The 21,013-nt window shown below is 60.4% G+C and overlaps 1 protein-coding gene across 8 annotated transcripts in view; it reads left to right on the top strand.

The window, feature by feature from the left end:
• Positions 1 to 21,013, top strand: part of DGKZ (diacylglycerol kinase zeta) — a 44,998-nt gene that overhangs the window by 15,879 nt on the left and 8,106 nt on the right. For 3 of the 8 annotated variants that reach the window (XM_018059162.1, XM_018059164.1, XM_018059165.1), the window contains exons 2-14: positions 15,805 to 15,913; positions 16,180 to 16,275; positions 16,547 to 16,624; positions 17,817 to 17,873; positions 17,994 to 18,062; positions 18,798 to 18,869; positions 18,979 to 19,095; positions 19,202 to 19,273; positions 19,560 to 19,655; positions 19,895 to 19,977; positions 20,093 to 20,153; positions 20,242 to 20,355; positions 20,464 to 20,604. In XM_018059162.1, the coding sequence (XP_017914651.1) occupies positions 15,805 to 15,913; positions 16,180 to 16,275; positions 16,547 to 16,624; positions 17,817 to 17,873; positions 17,994 to 18,062; positions 18,798 to 18,869; positions 18,979 to 19,095; positions 19,202 to 19,273; positions 19,560 to 19,655; positions 19,895 to 19,977; positions 20,093 to 20,153; positions 20,242 to 20,355; positions 20,464 to 20,604 (1,165 nt within the window). Of the gene's footprint in view, positions 1 to 9,522; positions 9,693 to 14,741; positions 15,508 to 15,804; positions 15,914 to 16,179; positions 16,276 to 16,546; positions 16,625 to 17,816; positions 17,874 to 17,993; positions 18,063 to 18,797; positions 18,870 to 18,978; positions 19,096 to 19,201; positions 19,274 to 19,559; positions 19,656 to 19,894; positions 19,978 to 20,092; positions 20,154 to 20,241; positions 20,356 to 20,463; positions 20,605 to 21,013 lie in introns of those variants that run through there. The other 5 variants (XM_018059163.1, XM_018059166.1, XM_018059161.1 and 2 more) reach the window with 4 other exon arrangements.

The following is a 21,013-nucleotide window of genomic DNA, read 5'->3' as shown; positions in this document are numbered from 1 at the left end:
CATCCTCAGACCAGCTCTTGCTGCTCATTGGGCCTTCCACCCTGTGATGACCAGCCCCCACCCCCCCCATACACACTTCAGGCCTTGGGACCGAGGGTCCTGCTTCACGAATAGACCATGGCTGGGAGAGAGAATAGCGAGTAGATTGGTGGCAGCTGCAGATGCTGCGCTGAGTCTTCTGCGTTTGGATCTTGGCTCGATGGTAGAGGTCTGGAATCCACTAGCATTTGGATCTTGGCTCAGTGGTGGAGGTCTAGAATCCCCTAACATTTGGATCTTGGCTCAGTGGTAGAGGTCTGGAATCCACTAATACTCCGCTGTGGGCTTGGGAGGGGTAGCGAAGGTACATGGGCTGCGTGTTTACCATCTCTGGTGTGGTCAGGAGGAGGACAGTCTCCGCCTGGCAGCCTCTTTGGCATCTTCCTTAAAGCCCACCGCAGCCTCTCACACCAGCTTCTCACAGGTTCACCGTCTGGAAGCTGGGGAGCGGTGTGCCACGCCTCCTTTTTTATTTAGCCCAGGAAGACACATGGCTGAGCTCCTCCCCAGCTCCGTTCCACATCTTCCTGTCCTTGCTAGGAACCTTCAGCCTCTCCCTATGAGGAGGTGCAGGCCCCGCCCTACTGGGCATCTGGGTTTTCCTCTCCTGACCTTTCAGCCTCCTGGCCTGAGGGGTGGTCAGTCGAAGCAGGAGGGAAGCTTAACTGCCTCCTCCTCGTCTTCCAGGGCTCACCTCCAGAGGACGCCCTCCAGCCTCTGGCCCTGTGCCAGCAGCCTGACCCTGGGCAGGTCACACAGCTGGTGGATTAACTGGTTTGGCACCCCAGGGGCATCAGAAATTACCTGGCCGTTCACCCGTCTAGACGGAAGGCGCCTCAGCCCTCAGAGCCCATGGGCCCCGAGCATGGGGTGTACCCGCCCTGCCCTTTATCCTGCTTAAAGTCACTCGTTCCCGGAGGGCAGGAAGCACACCTGTGGGACAAGTCGGAGACAATAGGTCCCATTTAGAGGTGATGCCACACACGGGGCCCAGTGAGCATAGACCTGGAGTCCAGATGGCGGAGGCTGCCCGCCAGGGGGCCTGAGCAGCAACAGCCCCAGTTGGGGTTGGTTTTGCAACAGTCGGAAGGGACGTGTTGAGGGATGCCTCACGTTCAGAGGTGGGAGCCTGGGCTTTGGCGCCCGGCTGTCTGGGTGCAAAAGGCGCCTCTCTGAGTGGTTTGTCTTGCTTAGGCTAATTCTGGGAGCAGCCCTGGGGGCCAGGGGAGGCCGGTGTGAGCCAGGGCCCCTGGGTTTGGGAAGAAGAAGGGGCCTTGGCATGTGAACTGCTCACATGACCGCCCACTCCCCCACTCAACGCTGGGTGCCAGTGGGGGCCAGCCTGGCCGGGCGCGGGAGCCACCTATGGTCTTCCCCCTGCTGCCACACACCCACAGCTCTGGCTTAACGGGCAGGGGAGGGGCGTGGGCAGCTCTTGGCGCGTTTTTTCCTACATGCTGTCCTCCGGAAAGGTCAGATCCCAGGATGCAGAGCCGCCCGGGAGTGTCACTTGGCAAAAGAGAGCACAAGAGTGGGTGTCCTCCTCGGCAAGGACAGTGGAAGGGCCGAGTGGCCCTGGGAGAGGGAGAACCAGGCCTGCCCTCTGCCGCTTTTGGAGCCCTCTCCAGGATCCACCAGTCACCCCCTCGAGCAGAAGGGGAGGCGAGTGGGCACGCTGGCCCTGACCAAGGCAAGCAGGTTCCTGGGTCCTCAAGCCGAGGACCTTTTTCCTGCAGTGTCACCAGAGTGACACAAGGGGGCGACAGCTACCACCGAGGGCCGGGCGAGATGGGGACATCCCCTCTCCTGCCCTCCGCTGGTGCCACGGGCCTGTGGGTGGGCCCACACAGACCCCTGCTGCTGACACTCTGGCTGCTAGGGTGCAGCTGGGCAGGAGGTGGCAGGAGGCAGGCTGGGCGCGAGCCTCCACATCACCTGACCCGACCCCCGTCCCCGCCTCTGAAGACCGAGGCCGAGGGCGGTGGCCGGGCTGAGGTCTCACAGCTAGCGAGGGGTCATCTGGGCCTCCAGTGCTGATTCCCTGACCTCAGGATCGTGTCACTTTGTACCCCATGCCAGGATCCTGGAGGCCTCCCCGCTTTCTGAGAGACCCTCAATCTGGCACCTTCTGGCCTGCCCGCCCTCGCCTGCTCCCTGCTGCCACCTGAGTGATTCTTTCGGTGGGCCTGTGGGGAACCCCCCGCGCCTGCATCCAGGCTCAGCGTCTCCCTCATCCTGGGCAAGATCAGGGTGTACTTCCGGGGGGTGCCCCCACCGAACCTCTGCCTCTGAACCTCCGCATGGGTGGGGCCCCTGGGGCCCTTCAGGTGTCAGCCCCATGCAGGGCTGTGGTGTGGTTCTCCACGCCCAGGAGTCTCAGCCCAGGGCCCCCTTGGCACTCCAGTCTCACAGGCAGGAGCCTGCGAAGGTGGTTTCAGGTGGCAGGGGGCACGTCAGAGCAGCAACCACACAGATGCCTCTGAGGAGCTCGCATCCTGCCGTCTTTTTGGCTTCCTTCCTCAGCTGAGACCCCAGAGGCAGGGTTCAGTGGCGGAGAGCAGGTCTGAGGCGACCTGAGGGTCTGGGGCCTGGAGGAGCGGGGAGGGCTGAGGAGACAAGCACGCCCGTACCCCCCCCCCGCCCCCCCAACAGCCTGGACACCAGGGATGTGCTAGCTCATCCTTCTCCGGCGATTCACAGTTACCAGAAGCTTGAAAGTCCATCGTTTCGTGTAATCTGCCCAACAACCTTGTAGTTGATTTCATTCCCCTTTTATATGCGAGACCCCACGGCTCAGAGAGGCCATCAGGGCTCGTGGCCCAGGGTCACGCGGTTTATGCTGGAGCCCAGAGCCAAGTATCTCTCCAAACACCCGGCTGCCCTGGGACGTACTGGCCCTCCCTACTTCTATTCTTTTATTATCCCAACACCAAACTGGTAGAGTCTAAGAAGGGGTTTGAGGGCTTCTTGAAAGCGAGAGATCTTTGTCCTGCGTGGGAGTGGAGTAAGGCCTCCGTGTAGTCTGTGCCCCAGCCCCACGGGAGAACTGCCACCAGGATCCTCGCTCCTGGGAGATCAAGGCCGGGCCGGGGCGGGCGGACCCAGAGGTGGGGAGACCAGGTTTGTAAGCAGGAGGTCCTGTGGCTCCCTGGCTGTATCCGGAGTGGAGGAGCAAGCCTGCAGCCTTTCATCTGGTCTTCAAAGCGCAGGGAACAGACGACTCAAGGGACACACTCAAAGGAGCTCTGGGGGGTGGTCAGTGAGTGGCCTGTGGCCTAGGAGAGCAGAGTGCACCAGGCCTCCCGGGGAGAGGTCTGAAGAGAGGTGGGGCCCGAACCCTCTCGCCCCACTCTGGAACCTCTCCTTGCTTGCGCCTGGCTGGGCGCCCACTCTGAGCACCCACTCGGAGGTCTCTCCCCTGCCAGGGCTGAGCCAAAATAGCTGTCTAGGAGCCTGGGCCTGCACCGCCCACGCCCCAGCATCTCGCGGGTTAACAGCTTGCCTGTCTCTCCGCCCCCCCTTCCCCAGCTTGCTGACATTTTACTGAAGCGGGGGTGGTTGTGAAAGGGGGCAAGCTGGTTCCTGCTCCCCGGCCTACACAGACACCCCACTGACAGCCTGTCACCCACTTGCCCTCCCCTTCCAGGGGAGACCTCTCTTCCGGCCCCACCAACATGGGCTTCCTACTATGAGACAGCGTGAGGCATGCTCAGGGTTCCACGCCGCGGCCGAAACCCGTCCATGCAAGACAGACCCGGGCAGCCCCCAAGAGCTATTCTCCCTTTAAGGGGGGTCTTTTCTTAAAAAATGTATATATACTAAAAAATCTCTTTTTAAAAATTTATAAAAATGTTTTTTAAAAGCATTAAGTATTTTGCCACGAGGAAAGTATACAGAATAACACCTACCAGTTAGCTTGACCAGATCTTACCAACATACCGTAGACAGAGACAAAGTCCTCCCTGTCTCCCTCCCCAGAGGAAACCACAGCCCTGATTGGGGTATTTAGACTCTCGTGCCTGTTTTAAGATATTTTTCCCCGCGTGTATATGCACCCATAGCAACACATAGTACGGTTTGGTATGGTTTTGCCTTTTGAGTTAAAATGGTATATCGTATATATTCTGAATTCAGGTTTTTCTCTCCATATTGTTTTGGAGATTTAACCCTCTTGAAACCTGAGCTCTAGCGTGAACCTGTTTTAATTGCCATATACTGTTCCTTTTGTAACTGTCCAGCAGCTTATTTACCGTCTTCCGTTGATGGACATTTAGGTCGTTGGCAGCTTTTTTCCCATTGCAGGTAATCCTCCAGAGATGGCGCTGGTCCGCGGCCCCTTGTGCGTTCTGTCCGCCGGCGTGCTTGGTTGCACGGTGTGTCTGCAGCTTTGATTTGCTGTTGTTTAGTCGCCCAGTCACATTTGACTCTGTGACCCCATGGACTGTATAGCCCACCAGGCTCCTCTGTCAGTGGGATTTCCCAGGCAAGAATACTGGAGCACGTTGCCATTTACTCCAGGGATCTTCCCGACCCAGGGATTGAACCCGCATCCGCTTAGACAGTTGTAACCAAATGGTGCTCCAGAGTGGGTGTTCTGAGTTTTAGGCCTCCGGAGTTACTTTCTGTCTTTAACGTTTTGGCAAACCGAGGAATGGGTTACCATGAACACTTTTTCTTTCAAGTCTGCAGTAGTGCCCTGAGGAAGACAAGATGGTGTTATCCCCCTTAATCTCTCGGGGAAGTTGAGGCCCAGCCAGGGTAAGAGACTTGGCTTGAGGTTGCATAGCCCATCAGAGGAAGAATACATCTGGACCTTTTGAGTCCAAATCCTCAGAAAAGACCTTTGACCCTGGTAACCTCTCAGGGAGATTGTAGGTGCAGGAAAAAAAACAACAGAACAACTCTGTATGGGGTGCAGGAAGCCTGGGAGGTAGAGTGGGCCCAGGGGGCTGACAGCTGATTCTAAGATCTTCTCATAGATGAAGGAGGCGGAAGCAGCATGGTCAGGAGATTTCAGAGGAGTTAAATTTTGAATGCGGGGTAAAGAGTGGAATGCTGCTCCTGGCAGATGGGGAGTGACAGCCTGCTGCAGACACAGGAGAAGGCAACAGGAGGGACCGGTCACAGGAGAAGAGGAAGGCGGGGGCCAGCAGGAGCTTCATAACTTTCTCAGCAACGCATGGAGAGAGGCAGAGAGAGGCGAATCGACATCCCCATCGGGGATCAGTTTCACTCTGTGCCTCTGAGACACTAGCTCAGCCCACAGCAGCAGCTGGCAGGAAAAGGGCTCAGGACCTGGCCAGCCACTGGGATACTGTGCCGGCCCAGAACCCTGCCCTCTCAGCCTGACCCACGAGGCTGCGCCTGGACCGTTCACTGTCCCCTCCATTCACTCTTCCAACCACGTCCGGCGCTTCTGGACCCTGGGGATGCAGTTACGGGGGCACGTGGGCTGGTGGGGGACACTGAGTCGTAAACCAGTGCCAGTGGCCCAGAATAACCAAGGAAGGGCCTCAGCGTGGGAGCAGCTAACCCCCGGGAGAGGAAGTCGGGGAGAACTTTCCGGCAGAGCTGGTATCCGAGCCAGCTCTGAAAGGAGGAGAGGGGAAAAGCTGAAGGAGAGCTCACGGAGCAGAAGGGAAGGAAGGGTGTCCCAGGCAGAGAGGCTGCCAAGTGCCACCCGAACAGACAGGAAGAGACCCCTGCACGCTGACTGGCGGGAGCATCTAGAGGTGGAGGGAGGGGTTGAGAGTGTAAACCCGGAGCAGGCTTCTGGGTTGGAACCCTAACCCTGACTGGCTGCGTGATCACAAGCAAGTATTTAATCTGTCCCTCAGTTTTCTGGCCTGTAAAATGTAGATAATATTACTTTTTATGAAGTGAAAAGAAAGAGTATTTGTAAAACACTTAGGACTGTGGGCTTCCCTGGTAGCTCAGACGGTAAAGTGTCTGCCTGCAATGTGAGAGACCCGGGTTCGATTCCTGGATCGGGAAGATCCCCTGGAGAAGGAAATGGCAATCCACTCCAGCACTCTTGCCTGGAAAATCCCATGGACAGAGGAGCCTGATAGGCTACAGCCCATGGGGTCACAAAGAGTCGGACACGACTGAGCGGCTTCATTTCTCTCATTAGGACCGTGTCTGGTACATAGTGAGGTGCGTGTTTGTGAAATAAAAGGTATGAAGGAGAAATGGGAGAGGAGGCTGAGAAGCCGCTTGACGGCCAGACCCAGGTCTGCTTTCTATTCCCTGGCAGTAGAGAGCCATCGAAAGATAGGCAGGCGCTGGAAGGTGGAGTCTGGTGCCAGCAGGAGGATGGCTTGGAGGGGAGGCTCTGAGGAATGAGTCAGGCATTAATTCCACAAACCTTTGTCCAGGGCCTCCCAGGAGCCAGGCCCTGAGATGGGTGCTCAGGATGGAAGGAGAGAGAGACGGGGGATGGTTCAGCAAGGAACTCAGAGCTGGGGTCCTGGTCTGGCCCCCGACCTCTGAGGCAGCCGCTCTTCTTCCCCCCACCCCTCGCCCACTTCCTCACCTTGTGACTGCATGGCACCAAACCCTGTGGCCAGGTCTCATCTTGGAGGGTGTGGAGGGGGTGCTGGCACCGCTTCTGGAGAGGAGCCCTGACTGTCACTGCCTGGGTCCTCTGGAGAGGAGAGGGCGGCAGCTGCTAAAAACAAAGGCTACCACCGTCTGCCTGGGCCCAGCAAAGAGAAGTAACCGGCCCTTGTGGTCAGCCCTCGGGTGCGGTACCTGAGGTGGAGGAAGCCCTTCTCTTCCCTTAACTGGTCCCTCCCCGACGGAATTCCCAGTTCCTTCCTCCTCAGCTCATCAGTGGTGAGCACTGCATTTGCTGCGAGGCGCTGCGCTGGGCATGCCCAGATGCACTGGACCTGGCCCCTGCCCTCTCCCGACCCCCAGCCAGGGGCTTGTCCGGTGGGCGGGAGGAATGAGACAGACGGATCCGAGCGAGTGAGGACCTCCTGGGGTCCCATGGCAGGGCAGCCGGATGGGCGCTATGGAGTCATCAGTGGGAGTGATGCCCTGTTGGCTGGGGCAGCTGCGAGTAGGTGGGATTATGATACAGGGCGGGGAAGGAGACCAGTGTTCCAGGCAGAAGGTGTGCCGTCGGCCAGGACACAGCAGTGGGCTCGAGCTCAGCCAGATAAGGGGGCAGAGAACAGCCTTGGGTGGAAGCAAGGGCTGTGTCGGTGCATGGGAGGCTGCATTACCGGTGCGCTGCAGCGGCATGCTTGCTAGGTTAGCTGGACTTAGGATTCGTCCTGAATCAGGGCTTCCCAAAGTATGCTCCTGGGGGTGTCCTCGACCCTTTCAGGGGATCGTGGGGACCAAAACAATCTTCATGATGTTACTTTCCAAGCTGCCCTGGTTCATGTCCTTTCCACAGCGTTGATACTGGACTCATGCTGTAGAAGCAGTGGTGGAAAACATGGTGTCAAAGCAACAGTAAAGCCACTGGAAGCTTGGCATACGCCAGGCAGGAGCCCCACCCCAAACGCACAGCCGCTGCTTTCCTCACACGCAGGCAACACCACCGAAAAGTGCCGTCCGTGTATCGATTTTATAAAGCCTGGATCCTTGAGTGTACATTTTAAAAAATACTGTGTGAAGAAATGTGGAATATACATGAGGCACTTTTGCTGCAAACCGAACTTTGATGGTTATCTTGAAAAGCACGGTTATGACTGAGTCGCAGGCCCTACTAGCCACTTTTTTTTTTTTTTTTTAAGAAACACCATTTTAGCTTGAAAGGACACCTGACAGATGAAAACTCTTTAAACTTGGATGTTTAGCAGACATTTTCTCAAAAAAGAATGCAGTGAGCTTGTCACTTCAAAAACAGTGTTTGTTGCTGTTGATAAAATTTCAGCTTCTCAGCGAAAATTAGAATTTTGGAAACCTCGTTCCAGTATCTGGAGATCCGCCTAAATCAGTAAACCAGTATTTTCCAGTGACCAGTGCTTAATGTTTCAAAATTCAAAATGCAAGATAGACCAGTGAAAAGTTCACTGATAACATTTCAGATTCCACATAGCCACTAACCTTTAAGAAGCTGCCACTTGTGATATTTTGGTATAGTAGCAGAGAAGAATATCTGTAATTGCCTGAAAGGGCTATTAAAATCCTCTTTCCTTTTCTTATTACTTGTCACGGTGAGGCCAAATTAACATATCACAACAGATTGCCTGCAGAGGCAGATATTAGGATCCAGATGTCTTCTAATAAGCTAGACATTAGAGATTTACAAAATTAAAACATGCCAGTCTTCTTGCTACTTTTTTGTGTTGGAAGATAGAGCTTATTTTCCATAAAAGTGTGTTATTTTTATTAACATACTGGGCTTATTGTTTTTAAATAGTATTTTAATATATTTTAAATGGATAGTATTTTAAACATTTCTCAGTTTTGATTTCTAATACGAAAAAGTGAAAGCGGTAGTTGCTCAGTCATGTCCCACTCTCTGTGACCCCCTGGACTGTAGCCTCCATGAAATGCTCCAGGCCGGAATACTGGAGTGGGTTGCCGTTCTCTTCCCCAGGGGAATCTTCCCAACCCAGGAATCCAACCCAGGTCTCCTGCATTGCAGGCAGATTCTCCACCATCTTAGCCACCACGGAAGCTAATATGGTCCACGTTAATAGCTGTAACTCTCAAAGAACACCTTTTGGGGATCTTCAGTAACTTGTAAGAGTATAAGAGGGTCCTCGGACCAGGATGTTGGAGAGCTGGTGCTCTAGATTCTGGGGGCTGGGAGTGTAAACCGAGGGTTGGCATGCTGGGCTGGGTGGGTGCAACGTGGACTGGCTTCTTCTGGACCTGACAGGCCCCCTGGCAGGGCTGTGAAAGCCGGGATCTGGAGGCCCGGATCAGCTCTTCTGAGCTCTGGGCATGACGGGCCTCCTCAAGCCTCAGGTGCCCTGGTGGTTCAGCTGGGACTGAAATGTCACTTGCGCAGGGGGAGCTACAAGCCTCCTGTCTGGTAATCCTTGTGAAAAAGCGCTTTGTAAGTTGTGAAACACTCCACAAGATATTTGTTTTTGTGGTTATTTTGTCTGGGGCCGGTGATTCGCTGTCTCAGATGCTTTCCCCAGGCCCCGGAAAAACCTGTTCACGGGGAGCTAGAGGCTGTAGGGTGACCTCCCCACCACATCTAACCCCCCCACAGCCCCCTCGCCTTCCTGGAGCTAAGACAGGGGCTGTGCTTGTGACCAGGCTGGCTGGAGGGGAAGCTCTTGGGCTGTTGCCCTGCCAGCCTCTGGGGACGCTGGGAAGAGAAGCCGGGAAGCCAGGCTCGTGCCCCTGTGTGCCCGCCCGGCCACCCGCCCAGCAGCCGCTGCCTGCTTGCTCTGCTGGGAGAGGAAGTGCAGTCGGTTACCAATCGGGTTATTTTCATAACGGCTGTCTCAGGCTGGGGGGGCGGGGAGGAGGGTAGGGAGGGGGAGGGGGCAGAGGAGCAGCCTCAGCAGCTCGCTCTCCAAACTAGGACTTGCTCAGCCGGAGGCCAGCAGCTGGAGCTGGCGCTGCAGCTCTGCAGCAGGGCTCCCCTGCCCACGGGGACCCCGGCCCCCACCCGCCTGCTCTGCCTGCCACCTGAGGGCACCTCCTGCCTGCCACCCTGCCTTCCAGATCAGGTCAAAGGGGCTTCCCTCAACCCTCCCTTGCCTTCTGCTTCCTAACCCTCTTGGACCTGTCGGGGTGGGGCTGCGGGGGGAGGGTCCCCCAGGCACCACTGTCCCCAAACCAGGCTCCTGGAGCTGATGGAAAGGGAGCGGGAAGGGATGGGGGTCTGAGCTGCTGTCCCCGAGCCGGGGCAGACCCCGTCGTGGTAAACATGACTGGCCTAGTCGCCCCTCGTACCGTGCAGCCCTGGCCCACGTCTCGCACTGTGAAGTTTGCTTTGGTTTGGTTTTGGCAGTCTCCCCTTAGTGAGTGGAGACCTGGGCACCCTGCCTCAGCAGCCTCCAGGCAGGCCCCACTTCCAGCCGTCCCCACCCCCTTCCCTTGACCTCAGCCTCGGCGCTATGGGAGCAGAGCCGCCAGGGCGGCTTCTGACCCGCAGGCCCTGCTGTGGGGCTGCTGGAGATGACTTCTGGGCACCGTTGCCAGCCTTCACCAGGACGCGGTGTGGAACGGGCGCTCTGGCTGAATCCCACAGGGTGGGCTGTGCGAGCACCCTGGGAGGCAGAGAGCAGTCCCTGGAGGCCCGATCTGGTGCCGGGGCAGAGGGCATCTGTCCTAGCATGAGCAGGGCCCCCACGCAGCCCAGGCTGCCTAGCTGTGTTCCTCGTATGGTGGGTGGTGGCCGTCCTGGCTGCTCCCGCTTCCCTTTCTGGCTCCTACCTGCGCCGTCGTGCAGGCCCAGTTGTATCTGGCTTTTGACGACCCCAGGGACTGTAGTCCACCAGGCTCCTCCATCCATGGGATTCCGCAGGCAAGAATACTGGAGTGGGTTGCCATGCCCTGCTCCAGGAGATCTTCCCAACCCAGGGATCGAACCCACGTTTCTTACATCTCCTGCTCTGGTGGCGGGTTCTTTACCACTGAGCCACCTGGGAGCAGAGACAGACTCCAGTAGGTGGCACGACCCACATGCCCAGGTGTCTGCTGTGGATGTAGGCCCTGCCAAGCCCCTCCTCTCTGCCGGCTGTCATCAGGTACTTTGCACCGTTAATGTCATCCGAACCTCTGTCACGTCAAAGCCTCTGGACTAGGTCGTTTCAGCCCTGTTTTGCAGAGGAGAAAATTGAGACTCCAAAAGGTTAGTTGATCAGCCCAGGAAAGCAGTGGCAGATACAGGGTTCCAAAGCTTGAAGCTAAGATGGCATGAGCCAGTCTAACTGGGCGATCGGGTCCTGGCCTTTCTGCCCAGCAACCGATGGAGCTGGGGCGCTTGTGCCCATCGCCCCCGGCAGGTGCCTGAGCCTAGGCACCAAGGGTGCCCGGCCAGCCGCCACCAAGCCCTTCTGCCCACAGCACCCTTTGTCCTCCTCCCCAGGCTCCTAGCAGCCGGCTGGACATCGACGGGGCCCCCGAGTCCTTTCCCAGCCCATCCCCTTCGGGTGTGACAGGCTTCCCCCGCCGGGCCCCGACCAGGAGGCTGAGGGCAGCCGTTTTTGCTCCGCTGTCGGTGTCAGAACCCTGTGGGGCCTCCTCCGGTGACCTTTACATGTACTGGGGGTGGTGTGTGGAAGCTGACAGAGCGTGAGGTGAGAGGAAGCTGCCGCCCAGGGCCGTGCCATGGGAAGAGGCTGCAGGCGCAGGCAGAGGAGAGTCCGGGACAGGCCTGAGAGCCGGCAGGGCCTGGGAGCAGACCCAGGAGAGGCCTGGGCCGAGATAGGAAGTCAGGAGTCAGGCCTTTGCTGACCAGAGGACAGAGGTTTCTATGGCGACCAGAGGAACAGGAAGCCTGGGCCGGGAGGGAGGGGGTGTCGGAGCACAGAGGTGCGGTCGCCTTAGAGGAGAGCGTGTCATAAACCGTCAGATCAGCCAGCTGATGGCCTCCTCCAACCAACAAGGAAACTGAGGCCCGAGAGGGAGCGGCTTTGCGTGAGGTCACACGGCGCTGGCCTGGCCTGGCCTGGCCCGGCCCGCCCCTGCTGGTGGTGACCGCGCCAGCAGGCCGCTGGGGAGACCCCTGGGCCGGGCCCAGCGGGGACCCAGGCGCGGGGGGGGGCCCTCTAAGTCGCCCCCGTGTCCTGAGGCAGGTGAGCCGCAAGGCCTGTCCGCACCCCCAGCCTCTCTTGTTGCAGGCGCGGGGCTGGGCAGGCGGAAGGGTCCACCCACAGAGCGCCTGCCGCACCTCCCCCCCCAGTGACTGTGGCCTTTTGTTTTGTGGGTGACACTCGCATCAGGCGGTGTGTTCGGGTGACTAATCTCCTCCGGGCTGGGCAGCTGTCACAGGGCGGCCTGACCAGGCGGGCGGGGAAAGCTGACACCCTGGGGCAGTGCTGGAAAGTCAGGGTCCCGGCGGGAGCGGGCCGCTGGGCCTCCAGGCTCCTGCTGGGCGCAGCGCAGACCCTGGGTCAGGCGGACCTGAGTTCAGGTCCCGCTCCTGCCCGTGGCCAGCCGTGTGACCCAGGAGCCTGGGCCTGGTCTCAAGCTGGTTTCCGCCTCTCTGTAACCTGCCTCGGGGGAGGTAGCTAGGATCAAAGGAGATGGTGAGTGAGCACGCTTGTCACGTAGCGGGTGATGGGTAAATGCACCGCTGTTGCCGTTATGGCACCTTAGTCCCAGCTCAGACCAGGCTCTGCCCTCGGGTCGAGGTGGGTTCCAGCGCCTGCTCCTCACAGACTAGCTGTGCACCTGGGGCTGGTTATCTCCTCGGTCTCTCCTCAGGAGCCATGCATGATACCGTGTCTGTTCTTTAGGGTGCTGTGGTTTATAAAACAGTGCACGTGTTTGCCAAGGACTTAGTATCCTGCCTGATGTGTGTGGGCACTCAGCAAATGTCAGGCAGGACGGCACTGATTTTAGGAGGAAACCAGGAGCTCTTCTGCCCTCCTCCCCCTCACCTGCAGAGGCTGGCAGATCATAAGCAACAAGCCCTGGAGCCCGGCAGCCCCCAGCACGGCTTCTGCAGGCATGGCTGCCTCCATGTCAGTACTCCTGCACCTATCCAAGGCCCTGGCCTAACGCTGCCTGCCCGGACCCCCAAGTGAAGTGAAGTCACTCAGTCATGTCTGACTCTTTGCAACGCCATGGACTGTAACCTACCAGGCTCCTCTGTCCATGGGATTTTCCAGGCAAGAGTACCAGAGTGGGTCGCCATTTCCTCTCCAGGGTATCTTCCCGACCCAGGGATCGAACCTGGGTTTCCCGCATTGCAGGCTTTACCATCTAAGCAACCAGGGAAGCCAACCAGGGCAGTAGCAAATCAAGGTGGGAGGAGGAGGCGCTGGCCACGCAGCCCAGCCCGGATTCCTCAAGCCCTTCCTCCACGCTCTCAGGCCCGCAGCTGACAGAAGTGTCTCTCCTGTCAGCCCCAGGCAGGGGTCCCGTGGCTGTGACTCAGACCTCCGTGTGGCCGCCAGAGCCCAGGAGAGTACCTGATGGTGGACACAGGTGTCCTTGGGCGCTCTGCAGGCATGGCCCCCTTGAAGCACACCAGGCTCTGTGCCCTTTCCCCACTGTTAGGAGCGGGTAAGAGTGCATGTGCTCCCCTTGGCCTGTGTAGAGGGGCAATGGGGCAGGCGAGCCGGCGAAGGAATCGGAGCCCGTGCTCAGACCAGGTCAAGGGAGGATGGCTTGAGCAAGCGTGGTCCCTGGGACTCCTGCAGGATGGTGCTCCAGGCAGCTTAGTGTTGGGATTCTGAGCATTGGGGCTTTGGGTCTTGGCCCCCAGGTCAAGGTGCAGTTCACGGGCTCCCTCAGTGGCCAGACGAAGGTTTTCAGACATCGTCCAGCACTGTCACACATGGGTTGTCCATCCTGGGCCTCTTCAGAAGGGTGAGGCTTGGGAAGTGCTTACCGTCAGCCCCTCAGAGCAGGAGCACCCGCAGAGCCCAGAGGCGCTCTGGTAGCTTCTCTCCCCGCCCTGTGCAGCTGCCTCTCTGGTTCTCAGGCAGGGGGGTGGGGTGAGCTCCAAGCGGCCTTCCACCCGTGAGGCAGATGTCAGACCCTCTCCCTTTCTGGGGCTGCTCTCAGCGTGGCCTCAGGTCTGGGGGTCGTGGCAGGGCCGAATTTCCTTTCAGAGAGCCTCATTCTCTTACCGTGGCTTGGTTTCTGCCATGTCCCGGCAAGGGACACCTAAGCCTAACCTCCCCAAGGAGAGGAAAAACCTTGCCCTCAGCCCCTCAGTGTCCTATCTTTTTGCCTTTTCACACTGTGCCTGGAGTTCTCAAGGCAAGAATACTGAAGTGGTTTGACATTCCCCCTTCCCCAGGGGACCACGTTTGGTCAGAACTCTCTACCATGACCCATCCGCCTTAGGTGGCCCCACATGGCATGGCTTATAGTTTCATTGAGCTAGACAAGGCTGTGATCCATGTGATCAGTTTGGTTAGTTTTCTGTGATCAATTGTGGAAATCAATCGTGAACATTCATTGGAAGGAGTGATACTGAAGCTGAAGCTCCAACACTTTGACCACGAGATGCAAAGAGCTGACGCATTAGAAAAGACCCTGATGCTGGAAAAGATAGAAGGCAGGATGAGATGGTGGGATGGCATCAGCCACTCAATGGACATCAGTTTGAGCAAGCTTCAGGAGATGATGAAGGACAGGGAAGCCTGGTGTGCTGGAGTCCATGGGGTCGCAGAGTCTCACAAGGCTGAACAGCCAACAACAGCCCCACAGTCTGTCTAGGTTGACTCCAGGCTCCCAGCTTCCTTTCTTTTCCTTTCCATCAGCTTCAGGCAAGGGATTTGGAAGTCCTTTAGGCCAGAGCTTTGTGGATCTTGGTGCCTGGACAGGGGAACCCAGAAGGGTAACTGGCAGCCCCTCCTCTGCAGTGCTCCTGCGGCTGCAGGGGGGCGGAATTGGGGAGTACCAGGGCATCCAACAGCGATGAGTGTGGGCTCCCTGCTGGGTCTTCTCGTACCCCGCCCAGTTTAAGGGGCTCAGAAGCCACAGAACACCCCCATTTCCTCCCAAGTGTCCCTTCTCCAAGGGCAGAGGCTGAGACTGGGCTCCTGGGGCTGGGATGCCCAGCTCCTGACGCTCCCGGTCTCTGTGCCCAACAGCCACCCGCCTGCCCCTGCCATGGAGACCTTCATTAAGAGACACTTCCAGCGGAAGGCGCCCGGCCCAGGGGAGGGGCCGCGGTGGCCCAGCGGCGCGGGGCTGCCCACGAGCAAGGCCCGGCGCCGATCGCCCGCGGGGCAGGCCTCCTCCTCGCTGGTGCAGCGGCGGCGCTCCAGCGCGCAGCTCCAGGGCTGCCTCCTGGGCTGCGGGGTGGCGGCCCCGCGCCCCGGCCGCCGCCGGCGCTCCAGCACCGCGCCCCCCGCCTGCAATCCCCGCTTCGCCGTGGAGGAGGTGCCCACCCAGCCGCAGCCGGCCGTGGTGGGGCCCCAGCTTCTGGTGGCACCCCTGCTGTTGGCTGGGCTCGTGGGCATGGAGGAGGAAGAGGGCTTGCAGGAGGAGGATGTGAGGGTCGCGGCACCGAGCGCCCAGCAGGGCGCCGGGAGCCCAGGGCCACCCCCGCCCCCGCCCCGCGGCGGGCTGCCCCTGCTGCCGGTGCCGCGCTGGCGCCGGCGCCGGGCCTCCTCCCACCTGCTGCCCGCAGACGTGGTGAAAGACCACGGGCTCTGGGGCCTGCACGGTCACTACCGGCGCCTCAGCCAGCCGCGGCCCATGGGCCAGCACCCCAGCCCAGGAGGCCGAAGAGCCTCGGGCACTGCAGCCGGCCTCGGGATGCCCGCCCGCGTGCGCCCGCTGTCCCGCCGGCGCCAGGTAGCCCTGCGGCGCAAGTCAGCCGGACCCCAGACCTGGAGTACCCTGCTTGCGTAGGTATAGCTGCGGCCAGCAGGGCAGTGGTGTGACCTCCGGGGGGCTGGCCCGAGGGTCCCCAGCTTGGCAGCAGCTCTGGGCCAGGCTCGGAAGCCAGCAGGGCAGCGAGGAGAGTCTAGTCTCCTCAGGGATCCTCTCAGAGCCGGGGAGCGGGGGGTGGGTGTCCTGGGGGGCCTCCTCTGCCCTCCCTGCCTTGAGCCGGGGTTGAGGTCAAGGTGAAGGCAGAGATCCCAGGCGAGGGGAAGGAAATAGAGGCGCTGCGCGCCCAGCAGGCCTCAGCTGTCTCCTCCTCCGCAGGAAAGCCATCACCAAGTCGGGCCTCCAGCACCTGGCACCCCCTCCTCCTGCTCCCGGGGCCCCGTGCAGCGAGCCTGAGCGGCAGATCCGGAGCACCGTGGACTGGAGTGTGAGTGGCCGGGAGCGGGGAGGGGTCGGTGGGGACCAGCTCCCTGCTGGGGGTCGGAAGTCCTGTGGGCGGCTGCAAGGGAAGCCCATGGACCTGTGGGGTCAGGGCAGATCTAGGGTGGCCACGTTCGGGCCAAGCCTTGAAGCCAACAGTGGTGAAAACAGGGTACAGCAAAGTAGATTGTGGGGGCTGGAGCAGGTTTGTCTTGGGAGAGGGGGAGGGGGGCAGAGCAGGCGTGCGCCGAGCGTGCTCGTCCCGTGCTCCAGGAGTCGGCGACCTATGGGGAACACATCTGGTTCGAGACCAACGTGTCCGGGGACTTCTGCTACGTCGGAGAGCAGTACTGCGTCGCCAAGATGCTGGTGAGTGAGCGCGGTGCAGCACGCCGCCCCCTGGTGGTGGAGCCGGATCTCGAGCCCTGTAGGCCTGCCCTCCCAGGGGAGGGTGGGAGCGAGGCTCTTGCCTGAGCCGCCCTGCAGGGGGCTGCCCCCGACAGCCAGAGGGACGGGACTGGGTCCTGAAGCCAGGACGGGGCTCGACAGTGCTCTCCCAGCGCAGCTGTGCTGGGGCAGGCGTGGGGTGGCACCCGGGCCCGGGTTACCCGATGCCTCAGGGACCTTCTGTTTCCCGCAGCAGAAATCAGTGTCCCGGAGAAAGTGTGCGGCCTGCAAGATTGTGGTCCACACGCCCTGCATCGAGCAGCTCGAGAAGGTGAGCGTGGCTGTTCAGGCTTTCCTGCCCCTCCCCCTCGGGGTGCTGAAGCCCTGACGGCACTCCTACACGGGTCTCTGTACACGCGTGTTCACGTCACACAGACACCACTGGCCAGGGGTGCCTCAGTGTGTGTAGTGGTGAAAAAGCCAAGGACCCAGGGGCTGCAGGGCCTGCATCTGCATCCCGGCTCCCCCTTCATTTGCTGCTGCGTCCCGCTGCCCAGAACAAGCCTGGCACAGAGCGAGGCTCATAAGACTGTTACTGTACAAAGTCACGAATGCTGGCTGAGATGCCATTTTATCAGTTCCCAAACTAATAGTTAGAAGGCGCTGAGCCTTCGTACCTCAGCTCTGTCTGGGCCAGTCCTGTGTGGGCCCTGAAGCCCGGCTCTGTTCCCTCCATGGTGCGGCTGTAAAGACCTTTTCCCAGGGACCGTTGTCCACGGAGCGGCTGCAGCTAGGGGCGCATCTGGGCCCGGCGCTTCTAGGGAGGGAGGGAGAAGGACAGCTGGGTGAGTGGGTCCAGGCCTATGGATTGGGAGGCTGCCATGGCCCCGCGGGACTCCCCACCAGCAGAAGCCGAGGCCAGTGTAAGAGAAATCCTGTAGGACTAGGGATGGTTTGAACGAGGCTGACGCAGACGGCTTCCCCTACTCTTCATCTCATACAGTGCAGTTTCCCTACAGTTTTCCTAGGGCTGAAGCAGGGGCCCTGAGGAAAAGAGAGACGCCTGTAGCCCTAGGTCCTGTAGATCCGTCACACCAGCCCCTAAGGTGATAAACCAGGGCTCCACAAATGGGCTGACGGTCTCCAGGGACCAGTCCACAAGCATGGACTGGGTTATCTGCAGGTGCCTAAGTTGGGAGAGCTGGAGAGCAAGGAAGAGTACAGGATGGGTCAGCCCTGCTGCCATTTTAGCGGGGAAGACGGATACAGAACTTGCTGTCTCCCTCATCCCAGAAGACTGGGCAGCGGAAGGGAGCTTCCTTCTGGCTAGTGGAGAGGAGGAGGGATGCCGGAGGGCCTCTGAGAAGAGGTGTCTGGTGTTCTCAGGGTTCCCAGGATGCCGGGGGGCCTCTCCCTCCTTTGTGGGGATGCCTCCCCAGTGACACCTTCTGAAGGGGGTAGCCACGTGCCTGACCCCATGAAGGGCGGTTCTGACGTTTCGGCGGTCACTGCATGTTTCACAGATAAATTTCCGCTGTAAGCCATCCTTCCGTGAATCGGGCTCCAGGAACGTCCGTGAGGTAAGTGCCGGGGGTGGTCAGGGCCCCGGGTTTCCCGAGCGGGACCTTCGGCAGTGACTCCAGAGCGTTGCCGGGCTTCTGCCCATCGCTCAGCCCGGTGCCGCTCCTCTCCTCCGCCAGCCAACCTTCGTGCGGCACCACTGGGTACACCGGCGGCGCCAGGACGGCAAGTGTCGGCACTGCGGGAAGGTGAGGCTGCGCCTGAGCAAGCTGGCCCTGGTCCTGGCGGCCCCGCACCGCCACGTGTGGCCCGTCTGCCCCTGACCGCAGGCAGAGTCATGGGCCCACTCTCTGGCTGCCACACCCACTCAATCCCAGAACCCCCAGGTCCCTGGGCAGAGCGGGAGAGCAGTGTGTCTGGACCGCTCAGAAGCTGTGAGCAACCCCTTCGAGAAGCATGGAGGCTTTTTCCCTCGCTAACTCAGCCGATGCACGTTGAGGGCCTGCCGGGTGTGAGCACGGCCCATAGCAGCCCAGGTTTCACTGACCTGTCTTGTCCCCTCCACCCACCCCCCAGTAAGTTCAGGCTCTGAGAGATCTAGGGGCCTTGTCCCTCCTCCCTCCGTCCACCCTGAGTGTCCAGCACATCCAGCACAGTAGGCCCTGCGATAAACCTGTGTAGGACAAACAGGGAATGACTGTGATGGTTACTGCACAGAGCTTTGAGAGCCTGGGTTGGGAAGGAGGGACTGGAGTTAGGCAGGAGTTATCTATGGACCCCTTTCCAGCAGATGGTGCAGTTAACTTGAGAGACCCAGCCTGGCTCAGCCCCCGTGACTCGAGGGACTCCTTTTATAGTTCTTTTCTTTAAAAAAAAGAAAGAGTGCTCAGTTGCCTGGGTGGAGAGACGTTGGCGGCAGGAAGGGGCTGGGCCTGCTGCTCTGGGCCCAGCCCCGGGGACCCTCAGCACCCTCTGCCCCCTAGGGCTTCCAGCAGAAGTTCACCTTCCACAGCAAGGAGATCGTGGCCATCAGCTGCTCCTGGTGCAAGCAAGCAGTGAGTGCCACTCCCCTGCCGCTGGCTGTCCCCCAGGGCTGCGCGGGGCGCGGGCTGCAGGTCTCGCGAGCCCAGCTCAGCCACGCCCCCCGCCGCCCTGCCCCTGCAGTACCACAGCAAGGTGTCCTGCTTCATGCTGCAGCAGATCGAGGAGCCGTGCTCCCTGGGGGTCCACGCCGCCGTGGTCATCCCCCCTACCTGGATCCTCCGGGCCCGCAGGCCCCAGGTGAGTCGCACCTGCGCCAGGAAACCGCAACCCCCGCGACCCCCAGGGTCTGCCGGCCACCCCAGCTCCAACCACCTTGTCACCCACACCCCCACTTCCCTCGCAGAACACCCTCAAAGCCAGCAAGAAGAAAAAGAGAGCATCCTTCAAGAGGAAGTCTAGCAAGAAAGGGCCTGAGGTTAGACCGGGGACCAGGTGGGCAGCCGGAGGGGAACAGGAGAGGGGGGCCTGTTTCTTGGGACACGGAGGCCCGCCCCCCTTGGAGCTCATGATGCGGCCATCGCTGGATCAGTCTGGGCTCTGGGGCCCCCGAGCAGGGGGAGGGGTCAGGTCCTCCTCTGGGGCGAGGCCCACTGTGAGGTTTGACCCTGCGGTGATACTCACGGGGGCACCCGGGGCATGGAGGACAGGGTGAGGGTCCCCCAGGGCGGGAGCCAGCCTTACGGGCTCTCTCTGTCTCCAAGGAGGGCCGCTGGAGACCCTTCATCATCAGGCCTACTCCGTCTCCCCTCATGAAGCCCCTGCTGGTGTTCGTGAACCCCAAGAGTGGGGGCAACCAGGTGCGCACGGCCTCCAGTCTCCCCTGCGAGCCTTGGGGGAGGGGTGGGGTCTAGCTCAGCTCCTCCCCCCAGCAGGTATTCCCAGGTCTGCTTCGGCCCCATTCCTCTTTCCCTGGGATTCGGAGAAAGTCGCTTTCTGTCTCCGCCTCTTGCCTCTTCCTGGGCCCACAGGCTTCCCCACCTCAGCCCCCCACCCCTGATGCCTCCCCACTTCCCTGTCGGCTCCTGGTTTCCCGCAGGGCGCCAAGATCATCCAGTCCTTCCTCTGGTATCTGAATCCCCGGCAAGTCTTTGACCTGAGCCAGGGGGGTCCCAGGGAGGCGTAAGTACCTTCCAGGGCTCTGCGGGGGTGGTGGAGAGGGCTGGCCTGGCGTGCTCTCGGGCCACAGCTCAGGGACCCTGACCCCTCTGACTCCGTTCCCGCCCTCTGACCCCAGGCTGGAGATGTATCGCCGGGTGCACAACCTGCGGATCCTGGCCTGCGGGGGCGACGGCACGGTGAGTCCTCCTGCCCCCGACCCTGTCCGACCTGGCCCGCTCTGACCCGGCCCATGCCCACCTGGCCTGCTCTGCCCTGCCCCTCCAGGTCGGCTGGATCCTTTCCACGCTGGACCAGCTGCGCTTGAAGCCGCCGCCACCAGTAGCCATCCTGCCTCTGGGCACTGGCAATGACTTGGCCCGCACCCTCAACTGGGGCGGGGTGAGCGCCCGCAGATGGGGCAGGGAGCTGGGGATGGGGGGGTGGGGTGCTGTGGGAGGCTCAGACCCCAGAGGAGCTCAGTTCCCACCCCCCACCCCCTGCCTCCAGGGCTACACCGACGAGCCTGTGTCCAAGATCCTGTCTCACGTGGAGGAGGGCAACGTGGTGCAGCTGGACCGCTGGGACCTCCGTGCAGAGCCCAACCCCGAGGCAGGGCCTGAAGAGCGAGACGAGGGGGCCACCGACCGGGTGGGTCAACAGTGGGGGGTAGAGCCGGGGGTGTCTGGGATCTGGGGCAAGTCTTCGTGTCACCAGACTTCGGCCTCTCTTCGGGAAGAGGGAATGGTGGTCCTCAGCTCATGAGAGAGTTGTCTGCAGCCTCTCGGCACATCTTACTAAGCACCTGCTACAACCAGGCACCACTGGTTCTCAGCAGCGCCCAGAGCCAGGTCCTGGCGCACGTGAGGCCCGTCAGGGAGGAGGGTCGTCGGCGGGGTGAGGCCTGGGAAGAAAAGCCAGCCAGGCACAGGCTGCTTTGGTGGGCAGGCGCTCAGCAGGGCTCCCCAGGAGCTGAGAAGGCCGGTCCGAGGCCCCCTTTCTGCAGAGGTGGCTGTGGGGAGGGGCGGGGTACAAATGGGAGCCCCTCATGCCTGTCCCT

Source organism: Capra hircus, chromosome 15 (genome assembly GCF_001704415.2).
Source record: "Capra hircus breed San Clemente chromosome 15, ASM170441v1, whole genome shotgun sequence".
NCBI classification, from domain to species: Eukaryota; Metazoa; Chordata; class Mammalia; order Artiodactyla; family Bovidae; genus Capra; species Capra hircus.
Note: the sequence above shows the minus strand (reverse complement) of the source record. Positions and strands in the feature narration are given on the sequence as shown.